Consider the following 23,010-nt stretch of genomic DNA (forward strand, 5'->3'; position numbering starts at 1 on the left):
TCAAACACAGACCAACAAGCCATGTCCAAGACCGCAGAGCCCCAAACACGCAGCTGTGAGTAGAAACCTCTTTCCGATAATGTAGCCAGAAGATGTGCACATATGCGTAACAAGAATGAAATGGGACTGAACCCGTTCTTTTCCTGATATATTTTATTGCATTATAAAATATGTAATAGCTCTGCGTTTAGTAACTGGTGAATTGAGCTCACTCCAGCCTGTTTTCTACATAAACACTAAAACCTCGAAGCCCTTACAAGAGGCTGCTTTTTGTTACCCGTGACTAAGAACAGAAGTAAATCAAAATCTCAAGTACAATAAAAAAACAAATGTGTCGAGATATGTGGCGCTCTTAGACTTTGTTGCCTCCGCCTTTTACAAAAGAGAGGCAGTTTGATAGCATCAAATGTTAAAAAAAAAAAGCCTTTCCATACGGTTCCACACAAAATATAGGTGTGCATTCAGTTAATGCAGTTAGGCCTGCTAGTCATAATGTTGCATTTCGAAATCAGAGCTGCAAGTTACAAAAAGACGTGCTGGCATTTTGTATTGTTCCTGCTCCAAGGACTGCTGAAGCAGAGCTGGTAAAGAATATGCACAATGTCTCATTAACAGCTTTTAGTCATTCTCAGCTGTTAACTCCAAGAGCGGCTGACAGGCCCCTACACAGTGACAAAAAAAAAGAAAAGAACATAAATTAAAAAGATGTGCAGGATTATAGCAGCAAATTCTAACGAGGTCATTCATTTGTATCCTGACTGTACTGTTGGTGCTAGAAGGGAAACAATTCATTAAAGAAATAGCTGTTGCAAATAAGCTACTGTTGCATTTATCCCCCCCAAAAAAGAAAAAGAAATATATATTTAAAAAGAAGAAAAAGTAATACCTGAAGCTATTATCAACAACAGTTCTGGGCTTGCCAGTGCTGCTGTTTTGTTTTCAAGAAACTTAATTTTGAATGTAACAGTAGGAAGCTCAGAAAATAGCCTCCTAAAAATGACAGACACACATTTAGGCGTCATTTGCAATGCTGCTGTAATCACATTCGAAACCCACCCAAATCAACATAGTAAGAGATTGTTAAAGCCTACTGTGGTTATATCTCCCATCACACATTCCCATTTTTATTGCCTGTTGTATTCGTGTGACAGCAATGAGCGAAATTCTCGCTCTGCTGATTTGTCGCAATAACGTGGTCAGGAAAACTGCGATATTGTACGCTAAGCTCAGCATGGCGCCCCGTGCTGAACCCTGAGTGTTTTGCTTTTGCTAATCACGTCACTCTCATATATATTTTACAGTTCCCATTATGAGGAGAGATATGAGGTAGCGAACAGGAATGGGTTATTGAATAACAGATAAGACAGGCAGTGCAGGTGTCATTTGTAGTGCATGACCCCAGAGAGCCGTGTTTTCATACTAGCAGGAGCTGTTAAAGCACAAACCGTCTCCTATCAGAGATAATGAATGTTTCACAAAACCACTTCCCTTCACATGCAGAGTTTAAATGTTTGAATTGAGGATAACCAAACATCGGAAGAGCCAACAAAGGACATACAAGATGGAGTTGTTTACACAATTATCTCACAATAAATAAAGGTTTGCTAATTAGTCACATCCAAGGCCCCCAGTTAATGCCATCACATGGTTTATGGAAAGGATCTAACCTCACTTTCTCCTTCAGAGTCATTTAAGAAATGCAAGTGTGCAGCAACATGTTACCCACCAGTGAACCCCTATGTGCATACGACCAGTAATATAGAACACAGTGTATACTATAATGTGCTTTACCAGCCTTTCAGTGCTTCTTCTCTCCTCCCTCAGTATCCAGTAGGCAGAGATGTCCACAGGCCAGTGGACTCGAGTGCTTGGCGCCTCTGGTCCGTTCTGCAGAGGAAACCCCCGACCCCATCCCTACAACCATAGAGGGAACAATTCCACCTTGGATTAATGGGAGCTTTCTGAGAAATGGCCCTGGGAAATTTGAATTTGGAACAGACAGGTATTTAAGGAACACTATGAAAAAAAATACATGTATTATCATGGTAGATTGTAAACACATCCCTGTACTGTAGATAGAAAAGATAGTTTTCCCTCAGTGTTTGTTGAATAAGGCACCGATTCCTCAAATAATCCTTTTTTTCCACTCTCTTGTGTCTCATAATTCTCACAACATTCCCTCTACCTAGTCTTACATGAATATCCTGCCGGGAAATTAATTCTCTTTTTCGCTCTCAGATACACCCACTGGTTTGATGGCATGGCCATGATGCACAGGTTCCACATCCGTGAGGGCAATGTCACTTACAGCAGCCGCTTCCTTAGGAGTGACTCATTTGTCGAAAACTCAGAGAAGAACCGCATCGTGGTTTCAGAGTTTGGGACATTAGCCATGCCTGATCCCTGCAAGAACATCTTTGCACGCTTCTTGTCACGCTTTCAGACTCCGAGTACGTGCGTCTTCTTTACATATTGCATTTTCCCGTGTGTACTCTGCTTCTGCAGTGTTGTAGCACTAGCGCTGCCAAATACAGTGTTACACCATTTACTACATCAGGTTACCAGCACAAAGTAAAAATCAAACAAAAACATATGTGAGAAGAAAAGTATATATGGATATTCTGTCTTCAGCGCCCAGGTTCTTGACTCCACAGCAAAAGGCTTTTGCAGACAAATGAAAGCTGGGACATTACATTGTGTTTTTTATTGAGGTAAAAAGAACACAAGTCAATATTTGTGAGTTTGGATCTCGTAAGGGAATGGGGATCAAAAGGATGGCATAAAGTGCTCTGCTAAAGAGCTGCATTTGATATGTTTTGTCTCCCAGAGCCAACAGATAATGCCAATGTGAACTTTGTCAAGTACAAGGGGGACTATTACGTGAGTACAGAAACCAAGTACATGAGGAGAGTAAATCCACAAAGCCTGGAGACAAAAGAGAAAGTGAGTCAGTGAGAAATGTGTCTTTTGACTGCATCTTCCAGCTTTTCTATAGCGAGGTCAATGACCAGAATGGTGTGTATGTTATCTTTTTTTAATAAGGTGGACTGGAGTCAGTATATCGCTGTGAACTCAGCTTCAGCCCATCCACACTACGACCGCGATGGTTCCACGTACAACATGGGCAACTCATACAGCAGAAGTGGTAACCTGTCTTTGCTCTTTCCTTCTCAGTAGTTTACTATGTTGAGCTATGATTGGAATTTATATGATGTTCACACCCCAAAAGCCGCATTCCTGTAATACATCTATATCCTCCTACTTGCCACACACACACGCACACGTTTATTTGCTTCCAACAGTGGTCCCACAATAATCTCCTGTTTGTAAGCTCCCTGTGGGTGTTATATACCAGGTATTAATAGGATAATCTCTGGTGACAACTTTACAAAGCCTTGTAAAGCCTTATTGACAACCATAAAATGCCATATCGGGTCCATTTTCTCTCCAACTTTCATCTTCTGAGTTCTCCAAAGCAATACTTTGCACCATCTGGTTTCAGGGTTCCTGCCATCAAAGTACTCAATCGCTTCAGTCGCCCCCTCCAAATATTTTCCTCTTACCCCTTCCTGCAGCAAACATCAACCGCTGCCCTTTAGGGAGTCACTTTGACTTCAACACGTGCATAGTTCCTCGGGGCCACTCATTCATTTTTCACTTGCTTTCACTTGCATCATCCCCCACCCTTGCTTCTTGTTACAATCAACCTTGACAGCTTGTGTGACTCTGGCAATCCCCCCATGTCAGCATTAAATAGCATTTTCTTTTTGGGATCAACTGTCCCACAAACAGCAACATTCGACTCCACACAGAAGCTGCTACTTTTGCTGGTTTTGCTGGGTGTTATGGCAGAAGGTGGTTCTATGCTAAACAGCCTTTTACCTTCAGTCAAAATCAGCCTCAGCTCGACTTTATGCAATCTACTCAATAGTAATGCAGTCCTTCTATGAGGGCATGGATGGAAAGAAATCCATTCTCACTCATTCTGACAACTGTATTTAATATAATGATGACAGGTCAAAACAGCTCCCACCTTTATGCTTTGTCTAACCACGCTACATTCAGAACATCTTCTCATTTCCATTTTCAGCCTGCTTTTTCCAGTTTTCGACATGTTTCTTCTTTTTCCATGCCGGTCTGCTCTTGTTAGTTAAAATGAGTACTGTAAAGTTTATCTGACCTGCATCATCATTATCTGCATCATTACCTCAGCGTCAAAAGCCTCTTTCAAGCGCTCACTGTCTCCAATTAACTTTTGATGTCCTCTTCATCTTCATCACACTCAGTTCAGAATATCCGCACAACCACTTGGCACATGCACGTCAATCCATTCGATCCAGGCCACCGTCTCTGTGCAACAGACCTTCACCACTGTGCTTACTTTCTCAGTTAAGGAGAGTTACACTGTCATAATATTAAGTAAAGGCAGTGGTTTGTTAAAGTTACTGCACTAATTGCTCAGAAGTCTCTCCAGTTTTCTAAATCTCAGTGCGCTTCACCTTTCAGGCTTCGTACTGACCCACCGTTCAGCCTGCCCAATTTGTCCATTTTTGTCAAGTCATCACTTTCGCTGGAATTAGTATTTTGGTATTTCTTTGCTGATTGGAACAACCACATCTGCTTCCCCTTCCAGATCACTTAATCAAGGGTTGCTGGTCTTCCGAAGCCTGCCAGTTATACTCTTGCACTCTATGAATCTGCCATGAACTGCCACTGATCCTCAAAGAGGACTTCAGGCTTGTTGACTCCAGTTCATCTGTCATCTTTAATATCAATATTTTTTGTTGCTGGTTTTTTGATGATGAAGATGATAGATGAAATAGGGGTGGTGTTTGGAGTGCTCCTTGCTTGTAAATTGTCTGTATGCCGGCTAAAGATAAACCTCAAGATCTTTAAAGTTCTGTCCTCAGGTTTGTCTCTATGTATCTTTGTGGGTTTACGCTTTGAAATAAAGTCAGCCTAATAACACAAGGTGATTTTGGACATTCTTTAGGATTTTTCTACAACATCATCCGTGTGCCTCCTCCTGAGGAGAAGGCAGCAATGGAGGACTCAGCCGACCTGAGTGGAGCCAACGTGATCTGCTCCATCCCTGCAGCTGATCCCAGGAAGCCTTCCTATTTCCACAGCTTTGGTGAGAAACACACTACAGCATAATAAAGAGTCCCCCACTCCGCACTTTTTAAAGTTGTCTGCATGCTGGATGTAAACTGAAGTGAAATTAATGAATTCTGGGAGAGTTTTTGCTTTTTTTCCAGCACTGGCTGGATGAATCTACTTCAGTGAAACTTTTTAATGCTCTTATTAATCACTGATTTTAATTCCAGTCTCGCCCTCCTTTTTGTCATTCACAGTTCCTTTGTCTTTCCTTTCAGCTCTCTATATCTCTCCTCTTTTTAATTCTACCTCCAAGTTTCACACTTTTTTTCAGCGAAGTATTTACTGTAGTTTTTTCCACGGCTTAAATCTGACAGGACTGCTAACAAGACAGCTATAATTTGCATGTTAATGTTTCATTGTTTGTTGTCCAAATGTTATTCAGCTTCTGCTTGTCTACACTCAAAAAACAGATTCAGGTCCTCCTTTCAAAGAACACATGCAAATTATGTTAGTTGTTCACAAATGCAATTAAAAAATACCAAATCAATTTGATTTTCTTTGTGTAAACCTAAAATTATTCAAAACCAGCACAGGCTGATTCTGAACACAAAATGAATGAGTTTGTTGGGGCACTGGGGGTAGGGGGAGTACATTTTTGCACTTGCACATTTGTAAACTCAAAGAAAAAAATTCAAGCCCCTCATTAAGCCTAAACATTTTTTTTAATCTCACTCAACGCAAATGTAGCACTCCAGCGTTACTGCAACTATTATTCGTGTGGTGAACCTAAATTATTCTCCCTCAAAACGGTATTTGTCACAAGAACACAAAGTTGCTGAGTTACCCAACAGCCCGCCCTCTCCGAAGATTTTGCGCTCTTTCAGGATCATCAGAATGAATGCAGCTGCTCTTGGCCTCTCTCTGTACTTTTCGAACAAAACTACACCTTCAGGTAAGGTAACATTTTTATTTTTCCTATATCCAATTGTGTATTACTTTATGAGCTGAATGTATGGCAATGCTATTTATCATAGAAGCTTTTAATAGTTGTTTTTCGAACTTTAGGTGGTGCTACCATTCTCTTCTCTGCTTGGATACTAATTTTTGGACAATATAGACAGGTCTTTTCAAAAGTGCCTTGTTATAGAGGAGAAATTGTGTAGCTGCCAACTTTTAAGTACTCAGAGCGTGTGCTAGCTTATCAGCAGCTAGCCAGCGGCCATGTGCTCAATGAAAGATGATGTCCTATAGCTAACTTCTTTCTTACTGTTTTTTTTTAATATAATCAAATAATGTGGTATTCTGTGCTTATTATCATATAATGCCATTTTCTAGTAGAACGTATTGTTTTGAGGTGTCTCTAAAAGCACTGCATAGTTTACTGAGGGTGCTACCAAAAGCGAACCATGTGGCCGGAAGAGTAACTGTAGTCAGCACAATGCGCACTCCCGTGATGTTCAAACCTACTTATTATTATGAAAGATTTCGGCTACGTCTACACATGCACGGGTATTTTTGTAAACGGAGATTTTCCGTTTTCATTTCAAGAAATAATCCCGTCCACACGTAAACGCAAAACTGAAGGAAAACGCTGCTAGGAACATGCCAAAGCAACAGGTGGCGATATATATATATATATATATATATATATATATATATATATACATACATATATATATATATATATATATATATATATATATATATATATGTATGTATGTATGTGTATATATATATATATATATATGTATACATATATATATATGTATACATATATGTATATGTATGTATACATGTATATGTATGTATACATATATATGTATACATACATATACATACATATATATATGTATGTATACATATATATATATATATATGTATGTATGTATGTATGTGTATTTATGTATTGTTGGGTTGTTTCAAATTCTGAAGTGAAATCTGATTTTACAGATTCCAGTTTGTTTTCAGTATTGCCTAGGAGTACAGAGGTGTGTGCTATTCAGATTTGACATTCATTACAAATGTACGTCAGCACTTTTTTGTGAGCACTTTGATTTTGTTAAGGTTGATTTGACCATGTGACATGTATGTTTATTCACAAAATATTCTGTTTCTGCTTTTAATTCAAGTGAATAAACCCGAGTTGTAAAAACAAATTCATTTTGTCATTATTTTAATAATTAAATTAGTTTTCTGGTAATGAAAATTATGATTTAGTTGAACTCAAAATAATGATTTCAATGCAATGAAAATCTAGCTCACGTGAATGACACTGTATTGAGTTGGACCAACCAAAACCTTTCACATCATATTAATGTACTTTTTTTCATTTTAGCAGTATTTACAAAATTGTGTTCTACTGACTCAATTTAATTGAATTGTCACGATGTATGTAGATTAGGTTGGACCAAAGTAGATGTATTACGTGGAAAACCTGCCATCAGTCCAATTGAGTTCATCCAATGACTTATTTTTTTGAGTGTACACACTCACCGGTGTCTTACTTACAACTAACTAGCGCCAGGCTGGACCCTCTTTGCCACCAGAACTGTCTGAATTCTTCATTGCATAGATTCAACAAGGTGCTGGTGTGGTGACCCACTAGAAGGCTCCACTCAGACCCAAGCCTGGAGGTGGGGTTCTGTTGTGTTTGGACGCTGAGTTAATGTCTGGAGGTGAATAAAGTTGGAGTGGAAAACTAGACCTCCTGTGTCGTGTGTCCCATGCCTCCATACTGGAAACATTACTTAGAGGTTTTGCTACATATTGACATGGCAGCATCATACAGTTGCTGCAGATTTGTCAGCTGCACATCCATGATGTGAATCTCCCATTCCTCCACATCCTAAAGGGGCTCTACTGGATTGACATCTGGTGACAGTGGGTTTCATTTGAGGACAGTGAACTCATTACGATATTGAAGAAACCAGGTTGAGAGATGACAGAAATTTGTGAAAGCACCCATCAGAAGATGGGTACATTTGGTCCGCAATAATATGTCAGACAGGCATATTTGAACGATGCTCAGTTGGTACTAAGGGCTCCAATATGTGTGATGAAAATATTCCACAGCACTGACATCAGCCTGAATCATTCATGCAGACAAGCTGGACCTATGCGGTCATGCTGTTGCGCTCAACTCTGACCCTACGGTCCAAATGTTGCAGCAGAAATTGAGACTTTTGTCCAATTTCGGTAACCCTGTGCCAATTGTAGCCTCATCATGCTGTTCTTAGCTGACAGAAGCTTAATTAGATTTCTGATAAATCACTTGTTGCACATTTATATACTAGTTCTACAAGGAACCCTTGATCAGTAACAGGGCTTATAAGTGGTTATCTTAGTTACTGGTGCTTTCTTATGAGTTGGAAGCAGTCTGGTCATTCTCCACTGACCTCTGACATTTTCCCCAGAAAATCGCCACTATTTGGATGCTTGTGTGGGAAAGTCCCAGAAGATGAGAAGTTTCTGATAAAAACAGGCCAGCCCGTCAATGACCATGTCACATTCAAAGTCACTTAAATCACCTTTCTTCCTAATTCTGATTTGAACTACTGAATGTTTTGCTGCCTTATGATTGGCTGATAAGTTAACAAGCAGTTGAACAGGCCAACCTAACTATGGGGCTGTGAGTGCAGATATCTGTAAAAGATCTATAAGAATACTGTTGACCATTTATGGAAAACCATATTTGGTGAAAATTGTGATGAGGGGTAGGATCTGCGGGGAGAACAAATTCCTCTCATAAACAAACACTGGATGTGAGTAAAGTCAATATCATAAAAAGCTTTGCATGCAATATGAAGGTTATTGTTGTGGAGGAAGGTTTAGCAGGCTAATGACTGTGTGAAAACGAGTTGGGTTAATATGACTACACAGACCATGATTAGATGTTAACAATCAGCTGAAGCAAACAGTTCATAAATAAGCTACTGTTAATTAAACTTAAGCTGACACTAGCTAATGAAAGCCTCATTCTTTGGTTGCTCTAACCCAGTCTTGCCCCACTTGGCTTTTACATTGCTTCAGTTCCCTGATTATATCTATGTCTATATTACTGGCAGCCCACCCATGTGCTGGCAGACTTTCAGACACCAAGAAGTCCCACAAGTGTGGGAACATTGTTCAGCAATCCAGGTTGCGCGCCACATCTCTTGGTAGAGTTGCTGGATGCTTATGTTTAGTTTTTATGTGCAAAAGCAAATGTCTTGGTGCTAGACTTGAACCTAATGTTCCGGTTACATGCAGGTACATGCTGATGGTTGATAAACTAAAGGGAAAACAGAACCCTTTAATACCTATTGATAGAAATCTGGTGGCTCTGTTATACCGTGGGGGTGTTTCCCAGCATGGTGTGGGTCCACTTGTCTTCTTAGAGTGAAAGGTAGCTTCAAATCTAAAACAAGTTGTTTTTAGGGCTCTTTACCTTTATCCTGTGAATAAACACTTCCATCTATATGGCAATAGTCTCTTCAAGGAACATATTAAAATTATGTGAATGCTATTTTGTCCATGATTTTTGACAAAATGGTTGCGGTGGTGGTGCTTTTAAAAGAATTGTATCCTGTCACTCCAGTAGAGCACCACAGCAGTGGTAGAACCCATGCCAGGGAGCATTCAAGTTACCAATATGATTTTTGCTAGTTTTTCCTGTAATTTGTCACCAGTCTGTAAATAACTGCTGAAATAACGTGAGAGTTTTAGTCTTAGTTTCCCCAAAACAGCACTGATTAGTTACACTACACCTGCAACAACAGTAGAATTCATTGTTAAACCATGCACACGACACCAAGGTATATCTTTTATGTGTCTTTTAATGCAGCCACTTCTTACTGTGTGTGCCTCCCTCTCTAGTCATGTCGGAGAACTATATTGTGTTTGTCGAGCAGCCAATCAAGATAGATCTGCTGAAGTTCATGCTGTACAAAATACAGGGGAAGAGCTTTAGCAAAGTCATGACCTGGGAGCCTCAGCATGCAACAATCTTCCATCTGGTCAACAGACACACCGGAAAGGTGACATATATTATAACGCTTATTTACTGTATACAATCTAGGGTAAAACAGGAAACACACAATCACAACCAGCTGCCGAGGAGTCGGAACAGGAAAAAAAAGGAAAGCTGTAAGCTGATCTCTTCATGCACTATTACATTTTTTTCATATTTATTTTGATGAAACTACACTCTGATGGTGTAGCCTTTCCTCGTGTGTTGTTGCTCTCAATTTTTTCATCTCATTACACAGCATACCCATTAAGCATATAATAACAAACTTTCAAAATGATAAGGTGCAACTCAATAACATTCGTGCCAAGCAGGGAGCTTGTCTTCAATTGTGAAAAAACAGCACATCACCTCGTTTGTCTTTTTTTTTTTTTTTTTTTAACTTTGTCTTGTTTTCTTGATATTGTACGAATCTGAGTCCTCACTGGTTGATGTTTCTGGTCTGACAGAAGAGTGAAGTGAAGTACTATACAGGACCCATGTTTACGCTCCATCAAATCAACGCTTTTGAGGACAGTGAGTTCTTGGTTATGGACATGTGCTGTGGGGACGATGGCGAGCTCATTGGGGAGTTCACGCTGGAGAACCTCCGAAGAAATTCAGGAGAGGAAATAGACGAGGTAAATGCCTTGAGTTTGTTAGTTTGTTATCAGTGAACAGCTCAGATTGAAATGCTGGCTTTTACCAAAACAACAACACGAGTGACTTCCACATAATGGTGTTTTTGTATCCATCATTGTTCAGCTAGTATTTTGTTTTGCATTCATAACATTACCCTCATCCACCCTGAAACCTAAAATATGAATCAGCGAGGATTTGTGGAGGATTTGTCTGTTTCTTGGGCATAGACTGTTCAATTGCCTCTGATGTTTTCTTCTTTTTTTTCTTCCTCTTCTTCTTATTTGTCAGTTTCCAAAGAAATAGACTTTGGAAATATCTGTGATTTCAAATGTGGTGGAGTGTATTACTTTCATCAAAACATAGGAACATGGTTTTGTGACAGCACTTTGTATCTGTTTGGCTGTGATTGTTCTTGAGGTTGCATCGCACCTTTTATTCAAACACAGATAGTTGGGAGTCTGTTTTTTTCATATCCCTCTGATTTCTTTTGGCAGTTTTATAACTCATTGTGCAGAAACCTTCCAAGAAGATATGCCCTGCCTCTGTCCGTGGATGAACAAACTCCTGCAGATGAAAATCTTATCACTTTGCATAACTGCAAAGCCACGGCGAGGATGACAAAACCTGGAGAGGTAGGAGTCAATAGCATGAATTTCCTGCCTATAGTAGTAATATTTTTAACAGTACATTACTGGTTGTACTGGGAACAGGTGAAGATGGAGGCCTATAATCATGATGAATACAACCAATTTACTCCCACACATTCTCATCAATTATCCAGCGTGATGAAAGTTACTTTCTGCAAGAGAGTAATTTCATGAGTTACAGCAGATAAAAACGATGTGTCCACTATTCAGGTGAATAATTAGAGTTTAACGGCTTATGTATCCTCACACATACTCGCTCTCCAACGCTTTCTTACAGCGGAATAAAGCTGAAAGAAAAATGTGATCTTTTAGTTGTCATGACTACCTGTATGACACTGTCCTCCATTGTTGTTGTGAGAGTGCATGCAGCAACTGAAAAACATCTGTTAAAGTGCTCATGCGACCAGAGTCACAGAAAAAAAAAGGTAGAAGACAACTGAGAAAAATATTGCTTGCTCGTTGCACGTGACATTACATTTATTTCTAAAGTAAAATGAAGAGAAATTCATTTATTGTTAACTAATGGATGCTCTGGCCCTTTTGCGGGAATCCATTAATTTCCCTGTCAGAGAGAACAATGCTGTACTGATTTGCAGGACCAAGGAAATCATGTCTGTCACTATGTCTCAATTTTTGGCTAAAGTCTTTCACTGATTTGAGCAAAACCCTCATCCTGCAGGTTTACATGACCCACGAGGAGCTTCACAATGATGAGCTGCTGCAGTTCGGTGGCCTTGAGTTCCCTCAGATCAATTATCACCAGTTCAATGGCAGGCCTTACCGCTACTTCTACTCCTGTGGCTTTGGACACGTTTTCAGTGACTCCCTGCTCAAGATGGATGTCCACACCAAGGAGCTTAAGGTTTTCTATCAGTCAAAGGGTACACTTAGAGAAACCTCATTGTTAACTGAGCCGGGTATTACCACATCAAAGCTATTTCTACTTCTGTTTCTTTATCATAGCGAGGGCAGCAGTAGGTTGTGTGAGCTGGTTTTCTAACATGAAAAAGTTGAGAGTAAGGGGTATGTTTATGTGATCTTCTCCTGTCTAGGCGTGGCGTTATCCCGGCTTGTACCCGTCTGAGCCTGTCTTTGTTGCTTCGCCTAAAGCTACTGAGGAAGATGATGGAGTTGTCTTGTCTGTCATCATCACGCCCAGAGAAGTAATTGAAACCATTTATCTGAGAGAGATATTCACCTTTTATGGTATTTGTGCATCACTGTTACAGACAAAAAAGGCTAAAGTTAGTTTGTCAACACAATAAAAATGAGCAGACAACTGTGAAAATGTATGTGGCCCGGATATGGCCATTAGTATTTTCTTCTAGGCTAGCCTGACTGATCCAACCAGGGTCAGTGTGGGGCTAGATGCCATGTGCTTTACAATATTTTAAGAAACGCGTGGCCCACACAACATTTGACTGTGCCATAAACTTATCCAGAAGGGCCAAAAGTAGTCAAAATAATACCAAAATGTGCTACCTGAGTCCACACGGTGACGTCTATATAACTGTGAGTCATTTACCTTCATAGAGTGTTTCTTATTGTAATGCTTACTCTGAGTTTCTTTAATCTTGCCTGTGGCAATACTACACTAAACACTTTTAAACAATAAAAGCTAAATTGAAAAACCCATTGTGGAAACTAACTGGATCTAAACTGAATTTGAAAAGAAAACACACACATATAAAAAACTAATGAAGAATATAAACAGAAATTGGGTGTATACAATGAAATTTATAGAGGAAAAAATATACATAACAACAAACAGATTTGTTATACTCTTATTGCAACCTGAGCAGACGTGTTTTTACTATGCATGGGAGAAGACAAATGCTTTGGTGCTCTCAGTATCATTATAGCAAGAAGGGAGATCTGTGACCTTTTTTTCCCCCTTCCAATAACATAATCTTCCTCCTCTGTATCTGTTTCCAGGAGAAAAGTACTTTCCTGCTTGTTCTGGATGCCAAGACCTTCTCTGAGCTGGGCAGAGCGGAGGTCCCTGTCAATATCCCATATGGGACCCATGGTGTGTTTAACGAGATGGGCTAGATTTGCCACTCTCTACAACTCTGTGGCAAATTGCTGAAATTGAACCAGCAACCAGCCACTTTATCCACAAAATAGAAAATCTCTGTCGATGTCGTTCCCTGTAAAACTCCTGAACTGTAAAAGACAGAAAGAAGTAAGAGCTTGGAAAAACTGCACACTCATGCCATTTGTTTGTGCCTCCTTGATGGGAATAGGTGCATGTCCCCACCGTGTGCTGCCATTACTGTTAGAAAGATGGCAATCTTAGGAGGCTAACAAGACAGAGAGCCCAGCATGGCATCGGAACACTGATATAGTTTGTCCTCTATGTGTCCTCGTGATCTCTTGTAAGAATTTAAAATTGTGCTTTCCTTTCAGTGCATACATTCAAATAAAATATGTTTCCCTTTTTTTTTCTCGGTTAAAGTGTTTTTGCATCATCATACCACTGGAAACGCTATACTCCCAGGGAGAACAGAACAGCACTTAGGATACATAAAAATGCATCAGAGGAAATTCAATTTCTGTCAAAGTAATGTGATAGAAATGGACAACGTCTGAAATGCCTGGAAAACAAATGGAACTAACTGGTCGATAGCCTCCAGAGAGTCTAGCGGAGGTCACATCAGAAATTTGGTGTTGTCCATCCAAAACAAAACCCCAAACAAAGTTGTCATACGCATAAACACTAACATTTAGGACTTTGCATAGAGTGGCTTGTTATTTCATTCTATTAAGCCACGAGCCGAACAGAACAGTGCCATACACAGACTCTACCCATTGTGTGAAGTGGCCTACTATAGCGACACTTGTCTCGCCACAATTGACTTTAATGATACTTATTTCATTGGCAATTTTCCCTCTTACATTGATTTGAATGGGCTGATTTGAACTGAATTTAGGCTCTGCAGCTGGAAGCTGTGGCGTTTCAACTATATTATGAACTATACAAATTTTCCCTTTGACTAAAATCGACTTTTAGTCAAGAGTTTTGCAAAGGTAATTTGCAACAGCAGGTCCCAACCTTAAATAATTTATGGCTGTATGGTACACAAGCAGAGGTTTCATCTTCAGCGTCTCTTATTTCACCAAGTGGAATAAGATAGGATGGGATAACGCCATAGTTTGCTGTTTGAAATAATTTAACACAGGGAATTGAAATCACTTACATTTTTGTCATGTTCCTCTGCTCAGCTGCAGCTGTGTCTTTTAATAAGCATGCTGTACATGTCTCCCAAGATACACATTAATTAGCCTATAATTCCTAATCTAATCAGTCATGCTTAACCTTTTCGAGTGCCTGCCTGTGTGCGTGCGTGCAAGTGTGAGCATAAGAGATGCTCAACTTTATTAGTACTCACTCCACTGGCAGCGACCAGCAGAGAGTGATCCAGCGACCTTTGCACTCAAATGAATCTTGGGTTAAATGTTTCATTAACCAAAAACGCAGCTGAAGCAAATCTCCATCCAATTTACCAAATGACAAAGACAAAATCATCATCATGGCTCATTCAAGGTGCAATATAGATAACACTTTGGTGGCCAAATGGGCCAGATTCATGTGGGTAGAGCCCAACAGTCATTAGGAGAAAACTAAACACGATAAACAAACATGCTAGCATTCAAGTTTGTCTTCCCTGCTGTCAAGGTGACAGCTTTCAACTCTCTGAGCTCTTATTTGACCCACGAGAGTAAGCAGTAACTCACTCTGAACCCCCTTGCTGTCTCACTAAGCACAAGTTATTGCCTTAACTTTGAGTCTTATCTGTATCATTATTTCATATCCCATGAATTCATAACGATATCATCTATATTCACCATATTAGAGACACTTCTAAAAGACAGGGAGTGATTTCCCTCAGTAGTGAGAACCATGTCTACTATATCCAGATTTGTCATTCTCCATCTTCACGGTCTTGAGCCATGTTGTCGGAGCCCAGTTATTTGACATATAGATTACGCACATCTCTGCACGCATCTGTCTACATGCTCTCTCGCTCTGCACTGCATATAAGTATGAGCCTATTTATAAAAGATAGCACAATTATAGACGCATGCAATTGTGTAAAAAAACCGCGATAAAATTGCAAATGCCTTATGAAGTCAGAATGGAGCAATTAAATACCCCTAGAGGAGCTGAATCATGCAACGTCAAGAAGAAGAAGAAAAAAAGAAAGCGAGGGGAGGATTTATCCACATTGCACTATTGTGGATAGACATAATATGAAGCCTCAATAAGACTTCACGTTTGTTTTTTTATTCAGTGCATCCACTGCTAATGTTTCTTTCTTGATTTCATGCCTTTTTTGTTTTATTATAAATGCCTTCATCCTCGCGAGCCTGCTACTCAAGCAACTGTAGCCTTCATCCAGTTTATGCATGCGATCTTCGGTGAGAAATCACTGCTAAAATAAATGGATGAAATTGCTCTGGTATTTGAAATAGATGCACGAAAGGCAAAAGGTTGCCATTTTCAGGTGAAATATACACTTCCACTTAAAAAACATTTGAGGAATAGTCTCCAGCAGCCACTGCAGCTCTAATTCAGGACAGTTTCTGGATACTCATGATGGTGGATGATGCTTTACAGTGTCCTCATAATGACAGCGACTTCATACTCGAGAAATGAGAATAAGCCTGGGCCGATATAGGCAGAATGAGGCTGATGTTGCCATTATAACGGCAAGCTGTTTTCCCTCTTGGATGAAAGCCTGGGCTGACAGTCAGACATCATTATGAGCCAGTGGCCTTGCAGTTTGTCACTGTCACAACCTCTAAATAGAGACTTTGTTTTCAAGATTTGTAAAGATTTATGACATTATGGGCACTATTTAGGCGATGATGCACAACAAAGTCATTTTATTTAATGTGAAGCCACTTTGTAAAATGGCAGATTCTGCTGCTTGTGCGCTTAGCTATTTCCTCAGAGCATGACTATAATACGAGACATTGTGGTTATTTTCCCTTTCAAATCTTTCTCCGGAAAAAACCCAGATATGGTGTGAAGTGTTGAAATGAATGGTGACATTCTCATCATCATTGCAGCGTCCACCCTTTGATCCCAAATCCTAAAAATCTGACCTCAAATTTCTGTGGTTTGTAGAACCCAAGCCTAGATGTCAGCCAAAAAAATTAATTGTCCTGGTGACCTTGCAAAAATTCTTGAATAAAGCATACCCTGTGTGCTGGCTGCCTTACTGTGATTGAAAAAAGCCAAGGTATTTATTATTCCTTCATAATTCTTTCCTTGATCAGTTGCAGTTTTGGCCTCGCTTCCCTTCAGCTGCACATTGAACAGAACTGTAAAGAATCTCTTATGGAAAAAAGATGGTATTCATGTAAGAGGGATATTATGAAACACATTCATTGTTGCATTAAAAGCATACGCTTTTAAACACCGGGGCCTGTAGCACCACGTGGAATCAAAGACATACCACACAGCTCAGGTGAGGTCCCTATAATTTCACATACCGTGGACCAGAGGTTAAAGGAATATTGATGATTGCTCTGTGGGATAACATTAATTATGGTCCTCTATGACCGCGTGCCTTCCACTGAAATCACTCACCAGCAGCGCCCTCTGCTGGTCCACGGGAGCCCCCGCTTTATAAAGTGCTGCGATGCCTCGACACGCATGCAGTCAGTGGAAAAGAAGCGTTCCCTCCCTTCTTGAGCGCGCAGCTTTTTGAGGGAACCACCGGTGAGGGGGAAAAAAACCAGTCAGCGTTTTGTAGCACTTTCAGATGAGTTCTTCTGCCTCCTTAGAGATACTGACATAGCTATCACAGACCGCTTTGCGCCAGTTTAAGGACTGTTTTAGGGACAATTTGTCTACAAGGGCCAACTGGAGCGGGCAGCTCTTATAATGCGGAGAGATCAAGTCTCAGTAGTTTGTCGGTATGAACGCAGCGCAGACGGACCCTGAATAACTGCTCTTACGGATTGACTGCTTGTTTGATTGCCATTTGATCTTTTTTTTCCCAGTGTCAAGGAATTCTTTCCTTTGTCGTGATTAGTTCATTATTAAGATATAAAATAAAATTGTGGATTACTTTTTGGGGGATTCGAGGATATTTTCGGAGCTGCATGTTTCTTTTAAAATTTGAATGAGGGTTTTTTACAGTTATCCTGCGCCTGGGTCACGGATCCGGAGAGGGGAGTTAATCCTTGAAAAGGTGGAAATATTCGTGTAATTCTAGCACAACTCATCCTTCTTGCGGCTGAGTCCAAAATGAAGTCTGTCACTGTGTGGATGTGCGTCTGCACCCTTGTTCTGCTCCCAGGTAAGAAGTTCCATTTGAGAATCACTCTCAGCCGTGCACATTAGGACATTAGTGATGATGTACACAACTGTGTTATTTTACCACTTTAAAAAAATATTAATAATGGAGTTGTTGTAGAATAGCAGGTAATCAACTCTTTAAAAATAAAAATAAAGATGAATTATGTATAGCTGGCATCTGATGGCTTTCTTCTTATATTGGGTTTGATTTTGATTAGACTATGTTCGATTTTCACCCAAAGCTACAAACCGAACTTGGTCTATGTGAGTGAGTCGTTTGCAGCCCACATAACACACTCACAGCTTCCACAGTGAAAGAAGAGCTCATTATTGTAACGAGAAAACATAGCTTTCAGTCAGCCAAAAATATTGCACAAGATTAATATATATATATATTATTTTTGCTAGTTGGTTGAACATGACGGAATCCACCACCACAAATCGTCATCGCCATCATTATGATCACATTAGCATTATCAGTATGTTCCCCCAAACGCATGCATTCGCATTTAAATGACATCCCTGACGGGCTGACTGACAGCCCCACAATAATTTAACGTTTAACTTTATGTATGTCTTTTCTGACCCGCTGCTCTCCGGCTGATGCTCTTCTTCTCCTGATCTAAATGCACAACATCCCCACAAGGGGTCTCTCTTGTCATTTCACCAGAACTCTGTGTACTTAGCTTCGTGTGTGAAGGTGCATTTCAATCTCAAACTCTTGTCAAATGGCAACACTGGAGTCTTGCTCTGTGGATTACTGTTTACTCTGTGTAAGCTCATTTTCTGCTCACCTAGATGCAAATTAAGCGTAGTCCTTGGCATGATATAATTAGATATTATTCAGTGATCGGATATACCTTTGGTTAGATTTAATAAGAATCTGAGTCTAGTTCTCTTTTGCTGCATTAAATGCACCAAAAACCTGTCTCGGTAAGCACCTAAATAACCCGCTATAAAGTAAACGAGACATAGCAAAACACTGCATAGAGGAGTGTATGAGCAATGTGCACCGGAGGAATAACTAACTGGCTTGCTAAAAGATGCCTGGGCAGGTATGGGCCTATAATAGGCTGCAAATCTGGTTTGTTCCCACATACAACTTGTTGCATAAATGGAACAGAGGATAAAGCATGAAGATAGACAGATACTAGCACACATAAAACACTAAACCCCCAAACATTAATTTGCAGTTTCTCAGTCACCATTCAGTTTTTACCACCACATATTTTTCTTTCTCTCCACATAGATGAGGCAGCAGGTTCCTGGGGTGTTCCCTCAGCTTTGCCCGTGTCTTTGGCTAACAGTGCTCCAGGATCTTCAAGCATCAAATCTGGGCCTGGAGCTCAGCCAGAATGGGTGAACTGCATCGAGGCAAGTGAAATGTGTAACCAGGACCCTCAGTGCAGCTCTTGGTACCGAGTTATGCGCCAGTGCCTTGTGGGTAAGGAGAAAGATGCCATGCTAGATAACAACAGGGAGTGCCAGGCTGCTCTGGAAGTGCTGCTGGTTAGCCCTCTGTATAACTGCCGTTGCAAGAGGTCCTTGAAGACGGAGCAGCAGTGTCTACAGATCTACTGGTCTATAAACATGGGACGCAATGAAGGTAGGAGGCAGGTGCTTTCAAGGTCTCACAAAATTCATGCTACCAAATTTTAACTGTACATTTTGTGAGCAATATAATAAAGGTCCACAGTGCCCCTCTTATCCCTCCTTCAGTTCTTTTGCGTGAGCTCTGTGGTCATGTACAGCAAGATGCAAGTAAAAGCAGCTGTTTATTATCCTTTGACAGATATGCAGCATACTTTCATTGATAGCTATATATGTGACTCACAGTCTAGAGGATTCTGACATGTATTTTTTTATGAATCTACTGACGTCGAGTACCAGTTAGTTTGTTTTCCGAGCAAAGACAAGAAGTAACCACACCCACTGTTGATGCCCTATTCCCCAGCGCCCTCTTACAGGGATACCCAGAAGCCCCTGATGAAAAATATATGCTTTCCTACTTTCCACACCCTCTCAGATGTAATGGAGCTATAATGGAATTACATTAGATGGACATGTTATGGTAGACTTATTGGTTTTCACCTAAAGTGTTCCATTTTACCTTGTAATTACTTTACAGTCATATAGCACAGTGGGCCTTATGTGTCCACTTTTGTGGGACATAAAATCACACTCAAAGGCTGATTTGTTGAAACCCTTTTTTAAGACAAGCTTCCTGGATTTTGATTTGAGATATCCTACACCTAAAGCTTTAAAGTTGTGATACACAGAAATAGAACATAGAAAAACAATCCACACCAGAATATAAAATCAGAGAGCCCTACCTACATCTTTCCCCTCTCAGGCCAACGCCAGTGTGATTGGACAAAATTTAAAAAAACATCACTTACATCACTTAAGACTCAAAGTACCAGAATGTCCTCCAGTTTACCCATTTTGCTGCCATGCCTTAGTTCTTGTTTGGTCATTTTCCCTCTGTACAATACTTCAACAGATCTGATTTGAAGATTTCTGCAATTGACCAAAGTTTACATACAGAATTAATTTCTTAAAACATAAGAAAAGAGGCCGAACGCGTGCAGAAGCTTAATACCCTCTCAGATTATAGTGTCACTTTTAGTGTCACTAAAAGTGTGTTTCTCATTCCACATCAAGGGTAAAAACCACGCAAGCCTTATATTAGGACAAATCTGTCTGCTGGAGATGCACCACCCTAGAGATCACCCTAAAGGGGAACCCTAACCCAAGTGTGACATTTGTTAATACATGTGATCAAAGTCTATTTGGCAGATTCCAAGCGTCCATGTAAGCATGCAGCACATAATGTACTCAGCTGTTTTGACACGTGGGGTAATGATGGAGACATTTCAAAGTCTCCGAGCTTTGAGCATTTTGGGCTTTTGTGTGGTGATCTGTGAAGTGATTCGCCAGGCTGACTACTCATAGCGCCAGTTACACTTCATCAGACTTGTGGCAGCAGAGGGTCCCTGACATGAGTTCAAGGGAAATGTGATGACATGGATGTTCCTCAGGCCCTGTGTCTCGCTTCCTGTCTTCTTCTCTTTTTCTAAATGTAATGATCTTTCTGTTCTCCCACTGCGCCTCATTTATGCCCCCACCTTCTCCTTTCCCCAAAAAATAGCCGCACCAGTCAATGGGTTTGAATGCGTCATGTAAGTTGCCTGGGCTGTCAAGAATAGAGACCTCCCGTGCCTCCAGTGTGTCCTTCACAGAGCATGTGCATCTGAAGAATACTTTCAGCGGTGACCCATTTTGGTCCTGTCACCCTTAGAGATAAAACCTGCTTTAACACAAACAAAAAGCTCTTACAGTGCAGCTTTAATCTAATCACGATCCACTGTGCAGTCAAGCAGGCTTTTGTTAACTGGAAACAATCTGTGTACAACATCCATCTCTGGAAACAAACATGAAAAGCTGAATCCCAGCAGACCCTCATGAAGTGGTGCTAAACCACTTAAAAACTGTGTGGATAAAACAGGATGGTTTGTAGCTTTGGAAAATTTCTTTGCTGCATTAATACGGAGAGACAATTGGAGAAGAGAGAAACATCTGAATAGAAATGGACTTGGATTCAAAGAAATGTAGCCAGACAAGGTCAAAGGATATGAATGGCCAACAGGAAGAGAGATGAGATTTTTAAAGTGCTGTGTAATTTCTACTGATGTGACGAGCATGGATACGGCATAGAGAATGTGTTTAATACTTTGTCAATACACAAAGGTCAATATATATATCTCAGAAAGTGTAGGAATCGATAAAGAAATCTTATTGTAGCTAGAATTTGCTATGTTTTGCATGAACTGTGTTAGCCAGGGACATGAACTTGGCCTGCAGGCTTGAGAGCTAAACCACTTTGTCAGTGAAGAGAAAGCTGATGAGGACCAAGGATGGACTGGGATTGACACAACATCCTGCTCTCCTTTCACAAACCTCCCACAGATACTTCACTGCCTCAGGCAAGGTTAACCCACTATCCCAGCTTTCTGGGAGTAAAGACCTCTTGTCAATATATCATTGTAAATATATAAATATAATTATATATATATAATTTAAAATTAAATGTGTGGTCTTAAGTCACAAAAGACTGTTTCGTGATCCCAATACCTGACAGTGGTTTGATGCACAGCCTAGGATCTGTGACCCTCTACTTACTTTAGCCCTCCATACGAGTGTCTGTGAAGTAATTCCAGGGATGTATTTAGTTACATCTACAGTAAGTAACTGCTTTGAAAAGGTTAACTTAGAACAAAGAGTTTTTTTCCTCTACTGCTCACCAGAATAAAACATATTTGTAACCAAAAAGCTTTTTGTTCACTCTGTTGAGTCAGTTGCATTTTCTAATGCTTGTAAATGCCTTGAAAGGAAATGTTTTATCTTTGTACTTTATAGATCATAGCAGTATTATTGCTTATCAGCTATATGAGTGAGTTGGTCTACCTTACCAACAGGTTCTCTGATATGGAACTGCTTGGAAAATGGGAAATAGGTGCTGGGATTTATCGAAACATGCAGACATACTTGAAATACAGTGGCAAAAGCAGAGTTTTTACAATTCTAACAAGCTTGAAAGTCTATATTTGGTATGACGACCTTTATTTGTCAACACAGCCTGAACTCTCTTTGGCAAGCTTTTTTTTTGTCATTTATTTCTTTACGTAGTCTTCAAAAATAGATATCCTGGCTTCTTGAAGGACATTCACAGCTTTTTTGGATGCAGGTTGCATTTTGTTTCATTCTCTGTCAAGAGGATCCCATACTGCGTCAATAATGTTCAGATCCAGATTTTTGGGGAGGCCAATCCATGACTGATAGTGTTCACTTGTGAGTTTTCTTTTTCTTTCCAAGTATGTTTTTACTGCATTGACAGTATGTTTGGGATCTTTGACTGTCACTGTTGTAACTAACCCTAACCCGCACAACATGTCGATATATATGTCAGGTTTTTGGCTCTTTGGGAATCACTTTGTTGGTGTTAAAATACCAGAGCAATACCTACAAACCTGAGAGAATAGCTCAAAGAAGACATCGTTTGTGCAGAGATCGTGTCCTTGTGCCAGAGAGGCTGACCAGACAGCAATCAACACTCAGGCCCAGCAAAAGCATATTAGCCAGGAAGGGCTTTACTCACTGTCCATTATGGTTTGTTGCTAAAAGACTCCAAATTGGTCATCCCAATGGTCATGCCTGAGAAGCAGTATGGTGGCCAGGCATAGGCAGACAAATAGGTGAATTGGTGAGAAACAACATGTCTCAAAGAACGTGTGATCCTAGTAGAGCTACTGTTGCCCAGTGAG

At 40.2% G+C, this 23,010-nt stretch overlaps 2 protein-coding genes across 5 annotated transcripts in view; both read left to right on the forward strand.

Annotated features, from left to right (window-relative positions):
- bco2l (beta-carotene 15, 15-dioxygenase 2, like) lies at positions 1-13,813 on the forward strand. The gene is made up of 12 exons (XM_085294052.1): positions 1-55; positions 1,825-2,002; positions 2,239-2,450; positions 2,828-2,943; positions 3,043-3,145; positions 4,994-5,134; positions 9,955-10,115; positions 10,555-10,725; positions 11,221-11,358; positions 12,053-12,235; positions 12,426-12,536; positions 13,309-13,813. Exons 1-12 carry the CDS (start codon positions 22-24, stop codon positions 13,423-13,425), a joined length of 1,665 nt encoding a protein of 554 aa, XP_085150178.1. The 5' UTR covers positions 1-21; the 3' UTR covers positions 13,426-13,813.
- Positions 13,814-17,053: 3,240 nt separating this feature from the next.
- The window catches only part of LOC146562361 (GDNF family receptor alpha-2-like), a 73,109-nt gene continuing 67,152 nt past the window's right edge, over positions 17,054-23,010 (forward strand). For all 4 annotated transcript variants that reach the window (XM_085294053.1, XM_085294055.1, XM_085294054.1 and 1 more), the window contains exons 1-2: positions 17,054-17,687; positions 18,936-19,292. In XM_085294053.1, the coding sequence (XP_085150179.1) occupies positions 17,636-17,687; positions 18,936-19,292 (409 nt within the window). In that variant the 5' untranslated portion in view covers positions 17,054-17,635. The remainder of the gene's footprint in view (positions 17,688-18,935; positions 19,293-23,010) is intronic.

This window comes from Mchenga conophoros, linkage group LG12, assembly GCF_057382185.1.
Source record: "Mchenga conophoros isolate Kocher_MC1m ecotype Shallow Benthic linkage group LG12, M_conophoros_male_GT1.1, whole genome shotgun sequence".
Lineage (NCBI taxonomy): Eukaryota > Metazoa > Chordata > Actinopteri > Cichliformes > Cichlidae > Mchenga > Mchenga conophoros.